The 24,122-nt window shown below is 45.0% G+C and overlaps 1 protein-coding gene and 2 long non-coding RNA genes across 10 annotated transcripts in view; 2 read left to right on the top strand and 1 right to left on the bottom strand.

Moving 5' to 3' along the window:
• Positions 1 to 5,298, bottom strand: part of Hydin (HYDIN, axonemal central pair apparatus protein) — a 343,286-nt gene extending 337,988 nt beyond the window's left edge. For 5 of the 7 annotated variants that reach the window (XM_030243556.1, XM_030243554.1, XM_030243553.1 and 2 more), the window contains exon 1: positions 5,235 to 5,283. In XM_030243556.1, the coding sequence (XP_030099416.1) occupies positions 5,235 to 5,283 (49 nt within the window). Of the gene's footprint in view, positions 1 to 4,815; positions 4,998 to 5,234 lie in introns of all 7 variants that reach the window. The other 2 variants (NM_172916.2, XM_030243552.1) reach the window with 2 other exon arrangements.
• On the top strand, positions 5,244 to 10,120 carry Gm26832. Of its 2 annotated transcripts, XR_879191.3 has the most exons (5): positions 5,244 to 5,382; positions 6,316 to 6,469; positions 7,765 to 7,955; positions 9,066 to 9,320; positions 9,903 to 10,120. It is a non-coding gene; the product is annotated as a predicted gene, 26832 (long non-coding RNA). The 2 variants fall into 2 exon arrangements; XR_388022.4 differs by lacking the exon at positions 7,765 to 7,955.
• Positions 10,121 to 11,721: 1,601 nt separating this feature from the next.
• On the top strand, positions 11,722 to 17,224 carry Gm39249. Its single transcript, XR_879190.2, has 3 exons — positions 11,722 to 12,187; positions 16,062 to 16,257; positions 16,593 to 17,224. It is a non-coding gene; the product is annotated as a predicted gene, 39249 (long non-coding RNA).
• Positions 17,225 to 24,122: the final 6,898 nt, after the last annotated feature.

Genomic DNA, 24,122 nt, shown 5'->3' with positions numbered 1-24,122 from the left:
GGTATTTGAAGATAAGACAAACATACAAACCGGTGGCAATCAGTCATAGAGAAATGTATTTTACGGTAACTCCTTGACATGCATCTAGCTTCCCAAACGAGCACAGGACATCCCCCCAAGGACAGGATCCTGCTAAAAGAATTGTGAGAAGTACACATGATAAATAAAATGAGAAAGGGGGGGGGGATCCAGTAAGCCCCAGGAATTTCAAGGAGGGTCCATCTAGGTGTCCCACAGGAAAACTGAAGACTATAGGATAATACATTTAGCATACTTGAAGCTGTTCCTAAAGGTGTATTGCAAGTAAAAAAAAAAGGGGGGGGATGGTATAGCTCCAGGTGGAAAGATACAAGAAGGAACAAGAGTGTGGAAGATGTTAAATATAAAAGTAAGTCCAGGGCAGGAGAGAAGGCTAAGAGCACTAGCTACCGTTCTGGAGGATCTGGGTCTACTGTAACAGTGATTTAAAGACATTCCATGATAATATTGATGGCTGTCCATTTGGAGACACTTGCTTTGTGACAGTATCAACCCTGAAGAGCACCCAACGTGGTGGACCAAAATCCTCTCACTCTTCTATGCCATTATGTAAATATTTTTAAAAGAAATTATTCTACCTCCAAATCTACTAACTCTGAGTTAACAAAGTTTGAAGCACCAAGTTGATAACCAGCCATGAAAAATTAGAAACTGGACATCTTAAATTATCAAGGGCCAGTGAGATGGCTCAGTAGGTAGAGGAGCTTGCCACCAAGTCTGATGACCTGAGTTCGATTCCCAGGACTCACATGGTAGAAGGAGAGAACTGACTCCTGTCATCACACACACTCACACGGAGGAGTGGGGGGGGGAGAGAGAAAGAGACAGAGAAAGGAGAGAGAGAGAGGGCACCCAGTGGCTTCAAGCCCTAGTGTTTTTGCTTATTTACAGGAAAATAAACACCAGAAGTGCTTACAAACCTGAGTTTAAGGAACCTACCATTTGATAATGCTCCCAACCCCATCTGTCTCAAATAGATTGGGAAGAGCTAACATCTTGGCAATATTGACTCCTCAAAGTCTTCCTGTCTCTCTCTGTCTCTCTCTGTCTCCGTCTCCCTCTTCTCCCTCCCTCTCCCCCTCTCCCTTCTCCCCCCTCCTTCTCTCTCTTTCTCTTTCTCTCTCTCTCTCTCTCTCTCTCTCTCTCCCTCTCTCTCTCTCTCCCCCTCTCCCTCCCCCCCACCCTCCTTCTCTCTCTCTGTGCCTGACCTACTTTGAGTAAAGGAGCCTTCAGTCCACCAGCCAGCCAAACTTCCCTGTCCCATCCCCAGCCATATGGAGTACATGATGCCCGCCTTGAGATAACCATACAAATGAGTGCAGTGCATGATCCTGGCTCCTGCGGGCACAGACCCAGGCAGGGCTGTTGGAAACCCTTCCTACAGGGCTCTTGGCTATGACACAAGAATGGCCCTGGAACCATTTCAGCCTTGCCTGGGTGAGGAGCACTTCCTATCATGAGGGCTACCGTGTCAGGTTGCTAAGAGATAAGGCCGCTGTTGGTCCCAAACCTAAGTCTTGTTATGGTTGGTGCTAAAAAGCAAGGCTGGTAGTTGATATAAGTGTGGTTGATAAAATAAACCAATGGTCCAAACAAGATGGCTGTGATTAGTCTGAACACCCCTTCCCTGGCTGTATTAGTTTAGGTTCATCCTGGGAGTTGGTTGGATACACAATCACACACACACACACACACACACACACACACACACTCACACACACACACACACACTCACACACACAGTCTAGAAAAATTCTGAACCAAAATTCTATTTACATATATCAATATGTAAAATCATATTCTTATGAGTCTATTAAAAAAGAAAGTAAATAAAATGTGGGCCAATCATATGAAGCAAAGGAGGTCAGTGAACATCTTTATCAGCGGTTTAACAGCAGGTAAGTGGATGTTGTTCAGTGTCGTAGGCCTCGAAGAATGCCAACTGGAACTAGAACAGGAGAATTGATGAGGTGGATCAGCCAGGTAGAGCCATGGGAGCCTGAGTATCTGGGTTTAGTGCCCAGCAGCCAAGGCAGAAGACCAGAAGTGACTCCTGAAAGCTCTTGTCTGGCCTCCACGCACATGCTGTGGTGTGCATGCATGTCACACCTGCAGGGATGGCTGAAAGTAACCAAATCATCCCGGCCCTCAAGGCTGTAGAACACATGAACCTCAAACTCTATACTGATGTAAATGCAAAACGGTATGCTCACTTTAAGAGCCACACGGCTAGAGACCTTGTAAAATTGACATATTTACAGTATAACCCAGAAACCCTCCAATTATTTACTAAAACATTAATAATATGCAGCAACCCAGAGACCTATGGATGACTGATTGTGACAGACTCACGTAAGTGAGTGATCATAATGGTCAGATACCTGGAGCAAACCAAATGCCCATCACCTGGTGGTATATCCAATCCAACAGAGCAGTATTCAGCAATAAAAAGGAATAGCCTACTGTTACAACAACGTGGGTAAACCTCAGACACAGTGCGCTAAATGAAGCAAATCAGACAGAAGGTTTTACATATTTTATGATTCCATTATTCGGAGAGTACAGAATCAGAAATCAGATCATTGTCACAAAGAGGGCCAACTAGAACAAGACACAAGAGAACTGTCTGAGCTACTAGAAATAATTCTATATACTTACTGTGGTGGGTTGAGTTGTCACACAGACCTTATCTTTTTGAAACCAGCTTATGGAATTGTACAGACAAATGGCAGACGTTTTAAGAGTACAAGCTATGTGTCAATAAACCTGGTTTTAAAAGTGTGTGACATAATTACTAGTGTTTTATAGGCCCACAAAGAACAGTTATCATTTATGGGTTATTTATGTCAAACACAGCTTCCTGGAAAAACAAGAGCAAGAAGAGTGTCCTAGCATGGTTTCTGTGGCTGTGATAAAATATTATCACCCAAAGGAACTTCGGGGGCACAAAGGGTGTATTTGGCCTATAGGCTAAAGTCTGTCATCAAGGAATGCCGGGTAGAGGCTGAAAAGAGGAACCACAGAGAAAGCTGCCAACTGGCTTGCTCAGCTAGCTTTCTTTACAGCCAGGGCCTGCATGACTATTAGGGATAGCACTGCCCACATGGGGATTAGACCCCTCCCACATCAGTGATTAAGAAAATGCCCCACAGGCCAATCTGATCAAGGCAATTCTTCCACCGAGGTTCCCTCTTCTCAGATAAATGAATATCTGTGTCAAATTGACAGCTGAAGCTAGCTATGATCAATGTACAGGGAGGAAATATTAATTTTATCTCAACGCAACATACAGTGAATTAGTATCCTGCGTATGGACAATGGCCCCGGTGCACCATTTTCTTTTTCTGATGCTTTGACAATACCATGACCAAAAGCAACTTAGAGGGGGAGGGTTCATTTCAGTTTATAGGTTACAGCCCATCGCTGAGAGAAGTCAGATGGATAATTGAAGGAGAATCCATACAGGAACATTGCTTGCTGGCTCACTGGCAGGCTCATGCCTAGCTAGCTTTCTTATACAGCCCAGGACCCCCTGCCAAGGGAATGGTGCTGCCCACAGTGGGCTCAAGATGATTCCCCACAGATATTCCCACAAGCCAATCGTGAGATTCCCTTCTTAGGTGATTTTAGGCTGTGTCAAGTTGACACTAGAACTAAATGGATATCTAGAAATCAATATGAAAAAGGGCATCTGCATTTTAAAAGGCAGCGGATTCACATTAGAGCCGTTGTCAATAATGAACAGTCAGAGACTACTCTATTGGACTAGCAATCAGGGAAACACAAATAAAGTGATCGCCATTCTTTTCCCATCAGGATAATAAAAGTCTTAAAGAACGGGCATTTCAAGCATTCACCAGTATCCAGGGCAAGCCGCACAAACTGAGACAATGAAGCTCACTATACTCAGGAGTGTTGGAAAACAAAACAGGTAACTTTAAAAATAGTTGGATGGTTGTCGTTGCAGGCCCATTAATGCGTGAGCCTGGGCCCTAAAGCAAGATCAATGGTCCCAATTGTGCTGGTGAACATTAGTGCAGGGACAGCTGTGCAAACTGTAGAAATCACAGGGGTGTGAGTGCGAGATGGTAAGAAGGGAACCTCCCAGCCCCCAGCCAAGCAAGGTGTGATTCCCCACATGAGCGGATGCTCTCCAGGAAGAAACTGATGTGAACTTGGGATCCCCAAAACACAGACGAACAATGACTCAGTGGGTGGGCGCATATACCCTCTAGTGATTTGTGAGGATGACTGGGAAAATGTCTAATACATTTTATAAAATGTCCTTAAGGAGTCCCACATTGAAAGCTTTTTGGTGTTTCTGTGACTGTCTGGGTTTGGAAAAAAAAAAAAAAAAACCAAACAAACTCATTATCCTGCATGAGTTTGGATTTTTTTTTTTTAAACTAGTTTCAAATTTGATCTTAATTAAGGTCTGAGTTCTAACACGGACGCCCGTGACTCCACTGTTTATGCTCGTTTAAAATAGAACTCTTGTTCTACAATCTTCCAGACAAGCTCCAGGTGGTACTAGACATGAAGTGGGGCCCAAGTTGCTTTAAGTAAAGATAAGAGCTAAAACACAATCGTCTAATTAACACTCGGGCGCTTGTAATGTTCCGAAATAAAAAACGAAACAACCCCAAGCAGAATCAGGATTCCAGAAATTGAAGCACACACAGAACCCAGGGCCCCGAGGACAGCACAGACCTACAAAGCGCTGGTCCCCAGCTCCAATCCTGGGGCACTCTCTGAGCCCTAATTGCGCACACTCACAGAGAGGCACAGAGGCGGTTAACTGTTGCAGTCTTGCTTCAGGGTCGCATAAGAAGAGCACGTTTGGGATTTTTTCCTTTATATAATTAGCCACACATTTGATCTTCAGGGTCATTTTGAGAACGGGGCAGGAACAGCTGAAGGAAGGGCATGGGACCTGCCATCCATTTTCCTAGGGAAGACTGAAAGCGATTTGCCCAAAGCTGAAGTTAGAAGCGAGCTTCCAGGCGGGAATCCCAAGTACAGAAATCCAAGATCCCCTAAATTCAGTGGGGTGAACAGTAGGGGCCATCTCATCAGTCCCCATAAGCTCACTCTTTCACCCTGAGACCATTGAGAGATCCGGTAACCTCTGTACACTCAGAATCCCAGGGCAAACTCCACACCGCGCTCCCTGACGAAACTGGGTTTCAACTCACAGTCTCTGCACTTTTTGCGCGCCACTTTTTGCTGCACTGCCGAGTCCATCTTGTTACCATCTGTTGCCACAGCAACCGCAGAGTGTGGCTCACACTCTAGTAAGAGGAACGATGATTGGAGGAGGCGGGCGTCCCTAGCAACCGCCAGGTAATGAACCAACAGATTTCCTTTACAGTTTCCTGACCCACAAGCTTCTCTCCCACCCCAACGCCTTCCTTAGCCAGACCTTTCCTGGGTCTTCAAAGCCACTTCACACATGATCTCCGCGAACACCTGCCTCTTGGTGATTCAATCGGGATCCCCATTTCCACAGGAATGTTTAGCCTGTGGTCCTTTGACTTCCTCCAGGGGTCCAGAAATGCCCTTCAGTTAAGTGCTGAAGGAACTGAAAGCAATTCCTAGGACACTGGATGCCCATAGCATCCCCAAAGAGTAACTTTTAGATGGATTAGCCCGTCTTTCTTTTAGGAGACAGAAAATAAAGTGGTGTTCTTCCCAGAGTTCGTTTACAAGTATTTAAATCAGCCCTTAAAACACCTCCCAAAGATTTTTACTAGTGATCTTTCTTTACTCATTCGGAAAAAAAATTTAAAAATTAAAAAAAAAAAACCCACATAGCTAATGATCAGTGATTATTGGCCAAATATTAGTCACCAAGGGAATATTCTAGGCACTAAAAGATTCCAACTGCCAAGAGGGCTTCACCAAGAGTTTACCTCCGGTATGCACACGGTCATAGATGGTGTTATGCATGTTGTCAACAGAGTTATGGCGGGGGAGAGGGGGACGTGGAGCTGGACAGGGTTGTCAGGGATGGCTCTTTTGAGAAGACAGCCCAGAAGCTGAAACACTGGAAGATAAAAGTGACTGGCGGGCCAAAGAGAGAGCAGGGCACAGCAGAAACAGGAAGTTAAGGGCAGAGCTGAGATTGAGTTAGTCCCTTCAGCAGAGGGGGCGGGGAGGACTGTGATGAGATATAAGGAGATGGCTCTTTGCAGAACTGGCCCCTCCTCCTCCAGTACCCAGTGCTCCTGTCCCCTGTCACACCCTATCATGTCACCCAATTTATTTCCTTCACAGACCTTCGTTAGCTTCTTTTCGCCCTGTGGGCTCCATCAACACAGACTGCATTATTTCCATCCCTGCACTTAAAATAGTAACCGGTCTGAGACGAACACCGCATAAATACTTGTTGGCTGCATGAAGTGGCACACCGCAATACCAGGAACCAGGGGTAACTGTGGGGGTGTGAAAGAGAGTTAAGACAGAAAAGCTTCTGTCTTCAGGGACTTTGGATGCCTGTGGAAGAAATGAATTACAAACTGTACTGGCAAGCCATGTGCAGAACTGGGTGGTTTCATTTCTGAGTGTTATGGGAAGTCATTCTGCAACCCCCCCCAAAAGTTCCTTTATTCTTTCTATTGCATCTCAATTCAAGGTTGCACATGTAAAATACCTCCTGTATACCAACCACTGATAAGGAGCCATCAAGACAGACATCAACTCTGTCTGAGGAGCTTATGCCCTGTGGACAGTATGCCCAGCTCAGTTGACACTGGTGGCAATCTATGGCCTCCGATGGCCACTGAGTTCTTGCCTTGTGTCTGCTCCTAACTAGAAGGTGGGATAGATGTGAACTTGTGTCATAAAGACTTTGAGGAAAAGAAGAATGAAAAAAATACCTCTTTGCTAATTTAAAAAATATTGATTTCACATTGAAATGACGAAGTTTTAGATATGCTAGGTTGGACGTTTTGTTATTAAAACCAATCTTCAATTTTCTTCTGCTTAATATGGCTGTTAAAATACATATGCGCCTAGTCTTAAAAATGCACTTGACAGTGCCTCACTACCAGGAGCCTGATGCCGACTGAATGCACAAATGAATTCTCAACATGATGTTAAAGTGGTCACTGGGGCTTGGCACATGGAATAGCAAATTTCCAACAGATGAAGCAGACCAATATTTTTGCAAAGAGAACAAGGCAGACATCTCTCGAAATCTCTTTGCACATACTGAGCATGTTCAGGGTCAGAAGGGAGCCACTACGGAAGATTTCCTCAGACGTGGCTGAGAACTGACACCCTTGAACCCTCCAGACAAAAGAACAGGCCTTTGAGGAGAACTCCTTTTCCAAGAAGGTTTTCAGTGTCCTTTATGGTGGGAAAGTGAAACAGCTCTTCTTAGACAATACTCCATGAAATAACAGCTCTTTCTATTCAGGGGTAACAAGGGCTATATAAACTTCGGGGAGTGGTAGGATTGGGTAGGAGAGAGTGTACATTGTTGGCTCAGGCTGAGGTGCCAGGAATGCTTTATTTTGCCTGTAGGTGGATTCCAGGTGCTTACACCTGTAATTTGGTCTAGAGGCTACTTGACTCTCCCAAGAAGGACAGAGGTAGGGGGTCATTGGGCAGGCAGAATTGGGAGGGAGTGATCCTTACTCCTGCTGGTCTCAAGATGAGATTCTGTTCTCAAGAGAAGATTTTCATAGTTTCAGATGCATCTTGACCACACTCTTGTTCTAGATCTGTTCTCCCCAGTTGCACTCCTCCACCCCTGAGGTCATTCCTTCACTGTCATTGGAGACTACTTCTTCAGGATTCCAGCTCATCCTGACGACCAGCCGGGATATCCAACCTTGTGGACTGAACAACTACTGGATTCTTAGACTTCCAATCAGTAGAAAGCCATTACCAGACTAGCTGGACCATAGTCTGTAAGTCTTTCTAATAAATCCCTTCACACACACACACACACACACACACACACACACACACACAGAGTCAGTTCTGTTCCTCTAGAGAGCCCTGACTAATGATACATGTTTCTTTTCCCTCTGTACACTTCCTGTCTTCAACAGGTTCAAGGTCAGAGAGAAGTCACACATTTTTTGTTTGCTTATTTCCTGTTTTCTTTGGGTTTGATTCTTTTAAGGGGGCTAGAGGAGAAGGGGTCTCATATGGCCCAGGCTTGTCTTGCACTCACTGTGTAGCAAAGGATGTCCTTGAACTTCTTCTGATTCTTCTGCATCTACTTCTCAATAGCTGGAATTACAGGCACGCACCACCACTCCGGGCTCACAACTTTCAATTAACTGCTATTGGGACTTTTTTGACACCTAACAGGGTCCAGAGATGTCTTGGCCTCTGACTGTGTTTATCCACAGGAGGGAAATAATTTGATTCACAAAGAAGCTTTAAAGAGAGACTAAGTGGCAAAAATAAAGTTGCTTTATGAATACAGGCCACAAGTCATATGAATTTGACTTAAAGGTTACATAAGAAATGTGAGATGGGCTTTAAACAGGGGCAGAACTGTGTTCATCCTGAAGGATACAGTGGGTGTGCAATGTTAGAGACTGAACTCAAGTGCCTATTCTTCCTCCAGTGAGGAGATGAGTTATGTAAAGTTGCAAGACACCTCAGCCTCAGACCTAAGACAATCCCCTGTCCCCCGAGGGCTTTCTGGGTCTGCTAGGAGGAGCAGGCAGTGGCACTCGGTGGCTCCGGCTCCTCGGGGACCATCTGCAGCTGATGCACAAGCACAATCAGAGAAGCCTGAAATGAATGATGTTCTTAGCACCAGATAGACTGGCAGGCAGGCAGGCAGGCAGGCAGGCAGGGAGGGAGGGAGGGAGGGAGGGAGGCAGGCAGGCAGGCAGGCAGGCAGGCAGGCAGGCAGGCAGGCAGGGAGGGAGGGAGAATGAAACAAGCACAAAACCACATAGCCACTCAGATGAAAGCAGACATCTCACCAAAGGTTGACGGTGGTATTCAAAATCAGATCAAATCTGTGAATGGTTTTTATTCACTTGTATCTCCCCTAGGTAAAGAGTACAGTGGGAAGGATACAGTTTTATCCTTAAGCAGACTCCTACTAAAAGAACAGCATACTTGGATTGGACACAGCACAGGAGACAGCACTTTATTATTTCTAAGGTGTTAATATATAAATGAGCCAGTGCACAGTGAAGTCTACAGACTGCGCCATCTTCAGACTAGAAAGTGTTAAGCAAGCCAGAGGGGCCTCCATCCCACAAAGCCTACTAAAGCAGAAGAGGGATCCGTAGAGAACTTTGGAGGTAAGCGAGAAGAAAACCACACCAAGCACGGTAGAGATGAATATGTACAGCACCCTAAGAGCACAGCAGTTACTCAGTACAGGAACAGTGGCCGTCCTTACTATCAGAGACAATGTAGAGTCTACCATCTGGCACCGCTCAGAACATGCTACTGCAACTCTCTGTGCTTGCCTGCAGCCCCCACTTCTGTAAAAGTTGGGGTAACAGTCATCAGAGGATTCTTAAAGGAGATGGGAGGTTTGCAACGATGAGCCAGTACCCCTTTGGATGTTCTGTTTTTTTCTTAATATTTTTAGCTGGAAAGTAGAGGGGCCCATTTAAACTAGCAGATTAATTTGTTGAAGAGCTTGACTGCATTGCAGAATGAAGGGCAGCCATGGCTCTGGAAGACTGATACCAAGATGCAAAAAGTCAGACAACTGCATAGGAACCAATTTCTCCATCTCTCTTGACTGTAGAAGCACAAGGACCATATTAACTCCTCAGCCTCCACATAAAAAGCCAGACATGGTCACATGAGCCTGTAACCTAAGCACTGTTAGAGTCAGAGATGGGGGGACCACTGGAGTTTGCTAATTTCAGATCCAGTGAGTGGCAGACCCCGTGTCAAGAAGATAAAGTGGAGAGGAATTGAACATGTTGCTGCGTAGAAGACCAGAGGAGGATGTCTGGTGATGTGGGAAGAGGTGTATTATTATATATGCAGGTAGGTGTGTACAAGTGTGTGTATTCAGGTAGGTATGTGCTAGTGTGTATGCAGGTAGGTGGGAACTAGTGTGTGTGCAGGTAGGTGCATATAATTGTGTGTGCATGTAGGTGTATACAAGTGTGTGTGCATGTAGGTGTATACAAATGTGTGTGCATGTAGGTGTATACAAGTGAGTGTGCAGGTAGGTGTGTACAAGTGAGTGTGCAGGTAGGTGTGTACAAGTGTGTTTATGGGTAGGTGTATACTAGTGTGTGTGGAGGTAGTTGTATACAAGTGTGTGCAGATAGGTGTGTACAAGTGTGTATGCAGGTAGGCACATGTACTAGTGTGTGTGTGTGTGTGGGGTGTGTGTGTGTGTGTGTGTGTGTGCAGGTAGGTGTGTACAAATGTATGTGGAGCTAGGTGTACTAGTGTGTGTGTGTGCAGGTAGGTGTATATAATTGTGTGTGCATGTAGATGTATACTAGTGTATATGGAGGTAGGTGTATACAAGTGTATGTGCAGGTAGGTGTATGCTAGTGTGTGTGCAGGTAGGTATGTGCAAGTGTTGTGCAGGTAAGTGTGTACTAGTGTGTGTACGAGGTGTGTACATGTGTGTGGATACACATGGAGGCCAGAGGTCACCACAGGTGCTCTATGTTCCTCTGATGTTGCCTATCCTTTTGCTTTGTGAGAGACAGTCTCTAACTGGTCTAAAACTCCCCCACGAGGCTATGCTGTATGGCCAGAGAGCCCCAGTGGTCCATCTGTGCCTCTCTCTTCAGCACCGGTGTCACAAGCACATATCATAATGTCTTGGTTTTTCATAAGGATTCTGAGGCACAAACTCCGGTTATCATGTTTGCAGAGCAAGGTCTTCTCCCTCTGAGCTATTCCTCCTGCCCCTTGATCAACATTTTCAAATGAGTCCTGTCTGCTTCCAATATTTCAACTTGAAATATTGTCTCAGAATTTAACATGCCTCTCCAATTCCTCAACACAGTTCTACCACAAGGTAATATCATGTCATGTCTTGGTCTGCTACCACTGTTCCCAAACTGTCCTGGACATTCCAGGTTGTAAGAGACAAATCCCAGGAGTGCATTGGGATAGGTCAAGATTTTAAGGGCATCATAGCAACATCTGCTGGGTCCTACAAACTAGCAACTAACTTGAGGTGGCTCACAACTTCAACATCAGAGCATTATACTTCATCTCACAACATCAGATCTATTCAAAGTTGGGTTCTCAGCAGTTGTGGTGATAAAAGACAGGCATCTCTAAAAATCATCGGGAAATAAGAAATAGGAGAGGGAGGGCCAATAAAAACCCAAGGCTCAAGAGGATTACAGGACCCAATGGGCCCCAGATTGTACATGAATAGTTATCAAAGCTGTTAGTAAACAGAGTTGGTAGTATTTTCTTTCAGCCCTCTGGTGCTGTGAGACAGGAAGACACTGGGAATTATATTGCCCACCACCCACCTTGATTTTGCCTTGAGAAGGAGATGGAAGTCATCTCCACACTTATGATGAGCCACGTCTAACGCGTCATTAATGCTCTCCGAGGAAGAAGATTAGCTGGCTCTTCCGAATGAAACGACTTTCTGAGATCATTTGCTGTTTCCCATAGAAAAATATGCTTCCTTTACTTCCTCTTGTGGGACTGACTAATACATTCCAGTCAATTCAAGAAGCATGTGGTGGAAATTTGAGGAGTAGCTGGAAATCAAACAAACACAGGACTCAATGAATAGGTTAGGGATTCGGCTCTACTGTCTATTAACTTGGTGGTCCAGGGTCAGTCACTTCAGCTCTCTGCTCTTGAGCATCTGCAGCTAGTAAGTATGCTGCAGTCGTTAAGAGATGTTATTTATGGGCCTACTGTGTGCTGGGGCCTATTCTATGATGTAATACAGTCTCTTCAACCCTTGTTATTTCCTTACAGCTCCCCCTGCTCCCCTAAGGAAGCTTTTAGATGTTCTCATTCCCGTTGAGATCTCTACATTTTAATTCCATGCCACTATTTGCTAAGTGCATATTTATACCTCCGTTGTACACGTGACTGCATATGGACATGTGCTTGCTAGTTTTATGTCAGCTTGACACAAGCTAGAGTCTATTAGAGATGGGGAAGCCTCAAGTCAGAAAACACCTCCATAAAATGGAGTTATACATAGGTAAGGTCATTTTTCTTAATTAGTGATTAGTGTGGTAGTCCTACCCTGGGCTGGTGGTCCTGGGCTCTATAGGAAAGAAGGCTGAGCAAGCCCGAAGGATCAAGCTGATAAACAGCACCCGCCATGGTCTCCGCATCAGCTCCTGCCCTCAGGTTCCTCCCCGTTGGAGTTCCTGCTCTGACTGCCTTCAATGATGGACTATGAAGTGTAAGAGACATAAATCCTGCCCTCTTCAAATTGCTTTTTTTAAAGGAATATTTTATTAATTAAGTTACTTATCTGGATTGTGGGTTCCTCTCTCAGTCCCCCCCTCTCTCCCCATAACCACCTCTCCTCCCTACCTTCTCAGAAAAGAGGAGGCCTCTCATGAATATCAACCAGTCTTGGAGTATCACATTGCAGTAAGACTAGATGCATCTTCGATTGAGACTGGAAAAGACAGTCCACATAGGGGAAAGGGATCCAAAGACAGGCAACAGAGTCAGAGATAGCCCCTGCGCCCACTGTTAGGAATTCTATATGAAGACCCAACTGTTACATATGTGCAAAGGGCCTAGGTCAGTTCCATGAATGATCTCTCGGGTTGGCACTTCAGTCTCTGTGAACCCCTTTGGGGCCAGATTAGATTATTCTGTAGGGTTTTTTGTGATGTCCTTGACCCCTCTGGTCCCTTTGATCCTTCCTCCCCCTATTCCACAGGATCCCTAAGCTCTGCCTAATGTTTGGCTGTGGATCTCTGCATCCATCAGTACTTGGATGAAGCTTCTCCAATGATAAATTATGCTAGGCTCTTGTATGCAAGTATAGCAGAAGATTACTAACAGTGTCCGGAGTGGGCTTCTCTTGTGGTATGGGTTTCAAACGGGACCAGTCATTGGTTGGTCCTTCTCTCAAATTGTACTCCATCTTTTACCCATGCACATCTTATATTCAGTACAAATTGTGGGTCAAGGCAGTAAAAATTGTGGCTCAATTGTTATCCAAATCCCTCTATTGGAAGTCTTGCCTGGTTACAGGAGATGGCCATTTCAGGCTCTGTGTCCCCCATTGCTAGGAGTCTTAGGGTCACTTTTATATTTGCTTTTGGTCATGGTGTTTTACCACAGAAACAATAACATGTATGTATGCATGTAAGTGTAAGAATATGTGTGTATGGTGTGTGTGCCCATTGAGGAGGGTATGCACACGAATGTGCACATATATGTGGACCACACGGAAATGTCAGCTATCCTGCTCTATTGCTGTCTGATTGCCTCGAGACAGGGTCTCTCACTGAACCTGGAGCAAGGCTGGCAGCCAGTAAGCACCAGGCATCCTCCTGTCTCTGCCCCACACATTGCTGGGGTTAGAGGCATGGATGACTACATCCAGCTTTTTATACGGGTGCTGGGATCTGAACTCAGCTCTGCATTCTTGCACAGCCAGGGCTCTTATGCAGTGATCCAACCCACCCTTTATCTATGTCGTTTTTCACATCTACATATATAAAGATTCTTCTCACTGTCAAGGACTGTTTATTTTTTAGGATATTATCAACCTCATATTGGGAATTTAAAGGGGGAAAAGTGGATTGTATTTCTGACCTCACAATACTTGGATTCTAGGGTGAGCATCGGTATAATACATAAGAAAGACTGACAGTGAATCCCCCATGAAATGGTAGCATAGAGAATGATCATTGTCCAAGGCCTCTCTGAAGACCCTGATGGTGGGGTCCGTCTTCAGGGAAAACCAGGGGCCCATTATTGATAAAGGTGAGCCTCACAGATAGGGAGCCACTTGTAGGGAGGCTATTATCTGAACAAAATGGGCCAGAGACGGGTCAGAAAGGAAGAGCCCAGCCAACCCACTGGACACTGCCACCAGAGAAAGAACACTCGGTAAATAATAGATGGCAAGTTATTGTGTGCAAGATGCTTCCCTCCTGCTCCTGCTTGCTATAAGCAGAAAATAACCAAGCTCTGTCCCTGGAGAAACAGCTCAACAGGCTAAATTCTGGAGTACGTTAATTCAGCCAAAGATACCAGGTATCTACATAGGCCTAGAAGGGAAAGGAATGTTCAGAGGGTGGGGTTTTCTTAAGCGCTACCTCAATGCATGTGTGTGGGGAGCTTTGTTGCTCACGAGTCCTCACAAACTCACAGAGTTCTTCTTTCCACTTTGCAAATGAGGAGCTAGGCTCAGAAAGCACAAGGGACCTGCCCCCAAAGCACACCACTGCCCAGTAGCCCCACTGAGCATGTGCCCGACTATGGCTAAGTTATTAGCTGAGAATGTGCAACCCCAGCTGCCCTGACCTCTTTGGAGATCTGTCTTCAAGCCTCATCTTCCTGTGAGATGTGTTCATTCAATTTGCAGAGCTGGGTATCCAGCTTAAGACTAATGATAACTTAGAAGATTAGTTATAAACTTTTATGAGGCCTAAAAATAAATGCCAGGTACAGCACATCCAACTACCTGTTATTTTACTTTTAACAGGAAAACATACCTTACTGCACGACCTGATTGGTATGATGTAACACATGTCTAGGTTGTAAGAGAATACAAAAGCAGGTTTTGTGCTAGTTTTAGATGCATTTAAAATGTGATTCTAAGGTCTTTCAACAGGACTACATCCCACTGATTAGCTGTCAAGGCGAAAGCCAGAAAGACACACTTGTTGGGAGCTCCCAGGCAATTACTACATCTGACTGCAGTGAGATAGCAACAGACATCTGCATCCAGGGTGGGGCACTGATTCAGGATATGATGGCATTATAAGAGTCTGGACCAGAAGCATGTCAGAGAAGACTGGAAAGGGGATGGAGGACTGGCAAGAAGGCTTAACAGATAGAAGAGCTTGCCACTGAGCATGACAACCCGAGTTTAATCTTCAGGGCTCAGAGGCTAAGAGAGCTGAATCCTGCAAGTTGTCCTCTGACCTCCCCACCGACACACCCTATAGTGACAATTTTAGTTTCTTTAAAAAGAAAACAGAAATACTATAAGACTGTGTTCTCATTCTAACCCCAGGTTTGGGGATGTGGGACTGCTTCAGACTGCTTCAGGTTGCTTCGGGCTGCTGAAGCACCTGAGTGATTTGCCTAGTGCTCTAACAGGGGTGTGGTTTTGCCATCTGCAGATAGTTCCTGCAACTGTGTGATGTCTGGACTCTGGGAACTTTTCAGAGGGTATATAAATGCTAGGGCCCCAAGAGGTGGGGTAGGGATGGGGGACTGTTGGTCATTTAGGGAGTTTCATTGTGCTTTGTTAGTAGCTGCGGTCAAAGAAGAAACAAAAGGGAAAAAATTAGATTCAGGGATTTTTCTAATTCTTCTCTCCCCTCTATCCTTGTTTCTCTCCTATCTAGTGTTGGGGGCCGGGGTGGGGGGTGCTGGGAGGAGATGAAGGGTGGGGAAAAGAACCCACAAAGTTGCAAAGACCAGCTACAGCATTGCCCGCCCCCCACCAAATGCATAAACAGATGTCTTAGCTAGTGTTTCTGTTGCTATGATAAAACACCATGACCAAAAGCAACTGGGAGGGGGGGGCTTATTTTGTCTTACACTTCCAGCTGATAATCTATCATGAAGGGAAGTCAAGGCAGAAATCTGGAAGCAAGACTGAAGCAGAGCCATGGAGAAGTGCTACTTACTAGCTTGCTCCTTGTGGCTTGCTCAGCCTTCTTGTCTGCCTGCCTGCCCACCTGCTTGCCTCATCCCGCCTCCCCACACCCACCTCACCCGCCCACCCTCCCACCTGCCTGCTTACCTGCTTGCTTCACCCCACCACCACCACCACCTTGAAGTTCTTAGGATCTTTACTTTTATTGAAAATAAATTTCTTTCATACCATATATTCTGATCATAGTCTCTCTTTCCCTCTCTCCTCACAGATCCCCTCCCTTGAACAAATTGTAGCCTTTTTTGATAAGGCATCTCAGAGTGGAGTCTATGGGATGCTCCCAGAAGTCTAGTCTCCTCCTTTAAAAACTCTCTGTCCAGGAACCCTGATGGCCATAAGCGATCTCTCACAGCCTGATTAACGGAGTTCCTTATAATTCATTAAATAGAGCCAGGTCCCACATATGGGTAAGTACCAACTCTGCCTTTTAAGCTACAAAAACTGGGGCCTTTCCTCAGTAACGGAAAAAACAACAACAACAACAACAACAACAAAAACAGTTAATAAACAACACTAGGGAGAGAGTGGTCACCAACTGAGATGAGGGGTGGGGACAGTGTTCAGCAGTATGCTTGCCCAGCCTGTGCACGATTTTGGACTCAGTATGAACTACTGAATTTTTAAATAATTGAGATTTAAAAAATGAAAGCATTCTAGGGAAAAAATAATTCATGACTCTCTCTCTCTCTCTCTCTCTCTCTCTCTCTCTCTCTCTCTTAATAATTGAATTAAATGGACCCAGCCTGCTCTGGAACCAAGCCACTGGTGAGGGACCAATCTACCCTCAGAGGGTGTATTTCTGCACAGATGAAGATGCTATAGGCTGATTCCATTGCCAGATAGAGACAATGGAAGAATCCCAGTACTTGCTACAGGGCTTGATGGCTTTCAAAGGGATGCTTCGATATGTTTCAAGTCTCTCTGGAACAACCCTGAGGAGGGCCTGAGTTATCAGAATATCATGATTTCCCTGCCGCACTCAGCTGAAGTTATCTGAGTACCATTCAAGGGCCCTGAAAACATGAAGAGTAGTAAGACATGGGCCCTTTTCCCAGGGGCCATGATGCAATGGAGTCAGTCTTAGTGTCTGAAGTCCAGGTCCAATACTCACAGATCTGATCATTCTGAATACATCTTGTGTCCCCCTCGGCCATCAGTTCTCAAGTCTGAGAAACACATCCGATCGCACATGCCTCTCCCATTCCAAAATACTCATGAGCTCATGGAGGTCATGGGCATGAAAGTATTTACTCATAAGCTACAAAATTCCCACCAGCAATCTTGACCCGAACTGGAGTGCGGGGTCACATATGGTGATATGGAAGAGCCAAATCTTTAAGAAGCAGAGGGACTGAAACTGCGGCAGGCTCTGAGTCTGTGGTCTTCCGTACTTTACTGGACTGAATATCATAGGAAACCAGAAAGTCAAAGTTAAAGGCATCCTTGTTGCCATCAGCTAGCCACTAGATTAACTTGGAGGTTTGGGAGAGTCCTCAGGCCCCTGGGCTCATTAGCAGAGCAGATGGGGGAAGCAGTGATAGAAGCTGGTGATGACCCAGTCAGAGCACCACCAATTCTCTAGAGGTGGCTATGACTTTGAAAGTGTAAGTAAGGATAAGCTTTTAGTTATATGGATGTGGGAGGGGAGAAATAAAGGGACAATGAAATAAAATAACATCGCAGGGCTACTTGCTAAGTCAAATATCATCTGCTTAGCCTAATACAGGTAGTCATGGCACTGATAATGTGCACACACCCAAAAGGAATGTTTCAATGCTGCCTTAAATGTTCAATTAATGAGGATTAAACTGGGTGGAGGATGTGTCTAGCATATGCATGATTAGACAGTGCAGGGTGTATTTGTGTGTGTGTGTGTGTGTGTGTGTGTGTGTGTGTACACCTTTGCACATGCATATTCCTTGATAGCCACAATGAAGATAAAGACATAAACTCAAAGCCACTGGGAATTACATGGAATGGATTCCGAGAACATAATCTGTGTTCTTCAGCATTCTAACCGATAGTCTCAGTCTCTCTCTCTCTCTCTCTCTCTCTCTCTCTCTCTCTCTCTGTGTGTGTGTGTGTGTGTGTGTGTGTGTGTGTGTGTGTGAAATGTCTGCCCTCAACACTCAGCTCTTCCTAAGCCAACTTTACACTGGTGCTGGCACGTCTCACCTTCAGAGTCATCCAGAACCAGGCAAGAATGAACCATGCACTCCACACGGCGGGGTAGGGAATTCCAAAAGACCACAAATGCCTGTGGTTTGGTTGTAGCTGCCACTGTATCAGATGCTCTGAGGATGTTTTCCATTCTGAACTAACGTTTCCTGTTCCACTATCAGAAAATCATTTGTAATACAGGAGCTCAAGAAATCAGAGTATCTCTAAGTCTATGTCTACATAGTCTCTGTTTTTCCTCTAGCTAGCCCCGTGTCACTGAGATGCTAATGGCTTGGTAATCATAAGCATGCAAAGATGGTGTCAACCTCCCAGATTAGCTAAGCCTGTGACGTGTTCAAACTTTTGACGGTGTGCACGACTGGACCTGTGGCTCCTGTTCCTTCCACTATTGCTCTCCCACATTCCTAGCTTCTCCCCGTCTAGTACTAAAAAGCAGATGATGAAAACAGTCTCTGGTCCACACTGTTCTTCCAGCCCTCAGCAGGCTGTCTGCACTCTTGTGACCCTTTAAACTTTAATAACGAAGCCCGGATCTGTGTGGACAAGTGGCAGATGGAATTTGAAGGACAATTTATTCTTTGTTCATTAGGATGTAGCATGGCCCTCTCAGACCTCTGAGCACAAGGGGTGCTTCTCCCACCTAATGAAACAGACAGCAGATATCCCAGGCAAGGAAGAATTCAATTTTACATTTAAATGCCATCCCTAGAGTGTGACTGGGGCTTTCTATGTTATAAAAGTTTAAAGAAAGTGAGGTTTAGCTGGCAGATCTTTTGAAGATGTGATCAAAATGAGAAAATGAATGGAGAAGCTGTCACCTAGATGATGAGGAGCCTGGGAGAAGTCCTCAGGCAGAGGAGGCAGGAAGCTGCTCCCGGTTTCCTGACCCACAGAAACAGTGAGATAAAAGATGCTCTCTGTTAAGCCACTGAAAGGAGAAGCACCCACACATGCTTCCAGACACTGGTATCATCTCTTCCCCCTGTATCTTTTCTAATCTGATGCTGCGGGTTAGCAGGCACCAAACTAGGGCACGAGTAGTTCCTTTTCCCAACCAAAAGCCATGGCCTGCAGAGAAACTCATCCCCAGGAAGGCCTGCACACCACACATGTGCATACGCCATTTTATTGACTCTTCCGGACAAAGTTTGTTCTTCAAAAAATGCCAATTCATGCTTGAGATAAATAGACTCCATAAGCCACTTACTACAAAACTCGGAAACGAGTACTGGTTACTGCAAACAAGAGCATTTGGAACTAATGCCCAAAGACTCTTGAATTCTGCACTAAGTACCTGGAACATTGCTTTCAGAACCATCCCAAAACTTAGGAAGACAGTCTTGATGTTAGACAACAACAACAAAAATAGTTACCTGAGGGTTTCTGAAGGATGGAGAGGAGTGGAGAGAATCGGGGGAACTAACTGAGAGTCTGTGATAATTGTTAATGGGGAAAAGTAAAGATAGGATTATCCAGAAGTAGGATGGATGAGAAAAAGGAGAAAATACGAAAGTTCCTGGGGCAAGAAATTTTAGAAATGGACAGCAGAGGAGGAGGAGGTAGAGGAGGAGAGGAGGAGGGAGAGGAGAAGGAGGAGGAGGGAGAGGAGAAGGAGGAGGAGGGAGAGGAGAAGGAGGAGGAGGGAGAGGAGAAAGAGGAGGAGAGGGAGGAGGAAGAGGCCTCCACCACCACCACCAACAACAACAAAGAAGAGAAAGAAGAAGAAAAAGGAAAAGAAAGAAAGAGAGGAAGGGAAGGGAAGGGAAGGGAAGGGAAGGGAAGGGAAGGGAAGGGAAGGGAAGGGAAGGGAAGGGAGGAAGGAAGGAAGGAAGGAAGGAAGGAAGGAAGGAAGGAAGGAAGGAAAAGCAAGTAAGATTTATTGCCATTGATTGAGACTGGGATACAACATAAATTTGAAGATATTGCTATTTAAATAGCTGCTTATTCTGATGTTGTCTAGGATAGGCTATGCTATCTAGGATAGCAGGTAGCCTTCCTGGAGGTGGCCCATCATTTTTTCATGGTCTGTGATGGGTGAGCTCGCTGCAAGGTCCCGAAGAGACTTCATCTCAGGATTGCTTCTTGCAGGTGATATGCCTTTCCTGTCATTATTAAATTAATATAATAATCCCTGGGCATTAACCTACCTTATTGATCTGATTTCTTACTTATCAACAGAAAAATGAACTTTCATGAATTGATGCTGTTTAGATGAATTAATGATTCTATAGAATTCCTAATTATTTCAAATAATTTTAGGAAGAAAGCTTTAAAGAGATGGTCTAGGTGCTTTGCTAGAAAGATGTAATAAAGTTAGAATCAAGAATAGAATGTGCCCCCTCATATAGTAAGTAAAGGCTGCATAATAAGAAATACAATGAGTTTCCATAATCACACTAAAAAAAGAAATAGACTGGGGAAAAACCTGTTCAAAGAAAAGCATTCTTAGGTCTAAGGATAAAAATCACAGGTGTGTAATATGATAAGCCAAGGCCATATAAAAACTGTTGCTTTGAGCTTATGACAAGCATATAGAATGAAGCAGTGCTTTGAACTTAATATCAACATCCTCTGTGATGCCCATTTTATGTAACATTTTGTCTCTGAGGTAATTTTCTAAAGAACTTTTTGTCTAAGAAGGTATAAAAAGGCTAGAGAAATGAAATAAAATTGTTGGTTGAACGCTTTGGCTTGGGGAGCTCTGCCCCACCCATCCATCCAAATACATGTGTTCCTATGTACATGTGTATGCATATATGTATATATAAGCATACATGAATACTTGCAGAGTGTATGAGACAGGTGGTTGGACCCAACAAAAATGTGGCTGTGTTAATGTGTAAATGAGACTGTGAATGAAAATGTAAATATATGAATGTATATGTGCCTGTGCATACCTGCCTGTCTAAAGCATCTTAATTCTTTTCCTTTCCTTCCTCTCTGGCTCACAAAGAGTTAATCAGCCTAGCTAGAGAGACTTCTGGCTGCCTGGACCAAGAAGAGAGTGATAGTAGTAAACTATTTACTTAAATCCCTGCTGCTAGGCAACAGGTGTTAATCGCCCAAGCCATTCTATGGGTTTTAACCATAGAATAAGCAAGAAAGTTTTTAGGATTTTTTTTAGACATTATCAGCAAGCATTCAATATATTTAGAGAGATAGAAGGCCAGAAACCATCTGTACTTAACGCTACCTCTGTATCTGATGCTCTGTCCAGCTTCAAATGGGCTGGCTCCTGGCATGATGTTCTGATAGTCGACCCTGGTACCTCCTGTCACCAACCCCTAACCACAGCATCATCATGAAAAAGGTATCAGACCAATTCAGTGAGATGGTTTTCTACATTATACTTGACTGACACACCTCACGACGTTCAAGGCGAACATGGAAAATCTGAAATATCATGATGGCAGGGAAGGGAGCCTCAGGGAGATGGGACCACTAAAGGATGCTGGAATAAAAAAGAAGACATTAGAAGACTACAGAGTCTGCATGGGGAGACAGGAGAAAGGATGGATGGGTTATGACAGAAAAGGGGAGCACTCATTGCACTATCTTCCCAATTGTTCTGCAAACTGGAGACAGTTGTGAACCTTCTGAAAGCAAGCAGTTGCTATGTATCTATTGGCCCATCCCTGGAGTCCCCCGGCCAAAGTTTCTTCCTGTCACTTGGATACCATCACCTTTCCAACACCTGCCTGGAGAAGGCTTAGCTGGAGCATAGCACTCTGCCAGCTGCTACCTGTAGGATCTGGAGTTTCTGTACTGATGCTGAACTGACAAGAGGCACATTTGGGTGTGACAATGAATAATAGGGCCACAGAGGGAGGATGTGGGCCTGAGAAGAGAGTAACTTCTCATGTGTGTGTGTGCATGTGTGTGTCGTAGCATACTTATGGAGGTCAGAGGATAACTCTGAGGAGTCCGTTCTTGTTGGGAGCCGCCCTCACATTTGCCATTACAAGATGGCGCTGACAGCTGTGTTCTAAGTAGTAAACATAATCTGCACACGTGCAGGGGCAGTTTTCCCGCCATGTGTTCTGCCTTTCCCGTGATGACAACTGGGCCGATGGGCTGCAGCCAATCAGGGAGTAATACGTCCTACGCGGAGGATAATTCTCCTTAAAAGAAACGGGGTTTTGCCATTCTCTCTCTTGCTTTCTTGTTCTTGTTCTTTTTCTTGCTTTCTTGCTCTCTCTTGCTCTGGCTCTTGCACTCTAGCGCTCTTGCGCTCTGGCTCCTAAAGATGTAAGCAATAGAGCTCTTGCTCTCTTGCACTCTTGCTCCTGAAGATGTAAGAATAAAGCTTTTGCCGCAGAAGATTCCGGTTTGTTGCGTCTTTCCTGGCCGGTCGCGAGAACGCGTGTAAGACGTTCTCATCTTCCGCTCTGATTCTTAGGTGGGGACTCATGCTAGCTGTATGACTTTAAACAAATCCCTCTTCGTTTTAGTTGGCTATTTATAAAAATGGCCCTAGGGGTCAGTATCTGAGGGAAAGGGCCATTGTGAAGATTCAACATTCCACTCTGGGTAGTGTCAATGCACACAGCCTGACATATGGTGTCTAAGTTAGCTGACAGACTCCCCTGCAGGGAGAAGCTTGCACCAGCTCCACCATGCCCACACCCTTGGGAATGTCACGCTGAGAGATCACACATAAGTGCCTGCTGCTCCCAAGGCCAGAAGCTGAGGGCCAGGATACCTGGAGATGCGGGTAAGAAGAGTCAGGGTTTGAGTCTCAGCTGCGGGACTTCCTACTTTCCTTGCCTTGGACAAGTAACATCCTCTTTGGGCCCCTTTTATTCCTTTGTAAAATGACGGCAATAGTAGAAACCACACTGTAGACCTACTGTGAGGACTCAGGGGGACTCATCCACAATGTCATATGTAAAACGGTCCATTCTCATTCTGTGTTCTGGTCAAATCATAGATGTAAGGGGATTTTCTTATCCATTCTACTGTTGGTGACAGATCAAACTGCTTCCAGTTGTGGGGCTATAAAAAGTTCTGGTAGTTTCTTGTGAGTCTATGTATGCAATTTCTAGGCCAAGTGGAAGTTCTTGGCCAGAGGATATTGGTGTTTGTAGACTCTGGCAGTTTGCTAAGCCTCCTGTTCCATTTGAAACCCTTCTAGCAGTGCTGGGACAGTGGACTTGTTCCACACACTCAGCAGCACTTGGTATTTTCCAAAGTTTTCATTTTTAGCTTTTTGACTGTGTGTAGGGCTGATATCACGTAGTTTCCATGCACACTTCCCGGGCGATGCAGCGTGTGGCATGTAGTTGGCATCTGATAAATGTTCGCCATTGTCTTCATTACTGGTCTTTGAAGCATAATTTTTCAAGATGGGATACAGGCAGAAACTTCTAGAAGCTTTTAACTTGCTAAACTCCTTTGGCCTGGCTTGTGTTTTCCACATACATCTTTGTACCTCTTCCCTTGGCCAACGGCTCCAACTCCTGACAGGTCCAGACATGCTAAATGAGAGGACTGGAAAAACCAAGGGAAATGTCTGACCTCTGCCACAAACAGGGTTCTACCTTTGCTCAACTGTGCCACTTCCAAGAGACTGTAGCTGCTGAGACTCTCTAGACTACCCCCAGTCTCCTCCTTTGGTCCCAGCTTCCCCCGTTCCTTCCTGATGAATGGCTTTGACAACTTTCTCATTATTATGGCCGCTGGTCCAAATCTGACTTGAATCTTTAATGTTTTCCGTGAGGAAGGATGCATGCCTTGGTTTTTAAGACACTCACACAATTCCCCTTGTAAAGCCAGTATGTGTCCTGAGGGGTTTGTTAATGCATCAAACCACAGGCCTCTGAGGAAAATTCCATGATGTCCCCAAAATAAGAAAGCAGTTAAGCTCTTAGCACACCACCCACCCCCTCCAACCCCTCCCCAGTTTAGTTCCTAATGGTGACCTCTAAGAGAACAGAAGAAAATGCCATCGTGTAATGGATGGTAGACTCATGTCTTTCTGGTTCTTGGGAAAAGGAGAAAATGAAGGCAGGCTTAAAATGTTCTAAACCAGGTCAAATGTTTTCATCTGTGTTTATATAAAAGTCTCCATTATGTAATGTGAGAGAAATAA

The sequence above is a fragment of the Mus musculus genome, chromosome 8, assembly GCF_000001635.26.
Source record: "Mus musculus strain C57BL/6J chromosome 8, GRCm38.p6 C57BL/6J".
Classification (NCBI taxonomy): Eukaryota; Metazoa; Chordata; class Mammalia; order Rodentia; family Muridae; genus Mus; species Mus musculus.
Note: the sequence above shows the minus strand (reverse complement) of the source record. Positions and strands in the feature narration are given on the sequence as shown.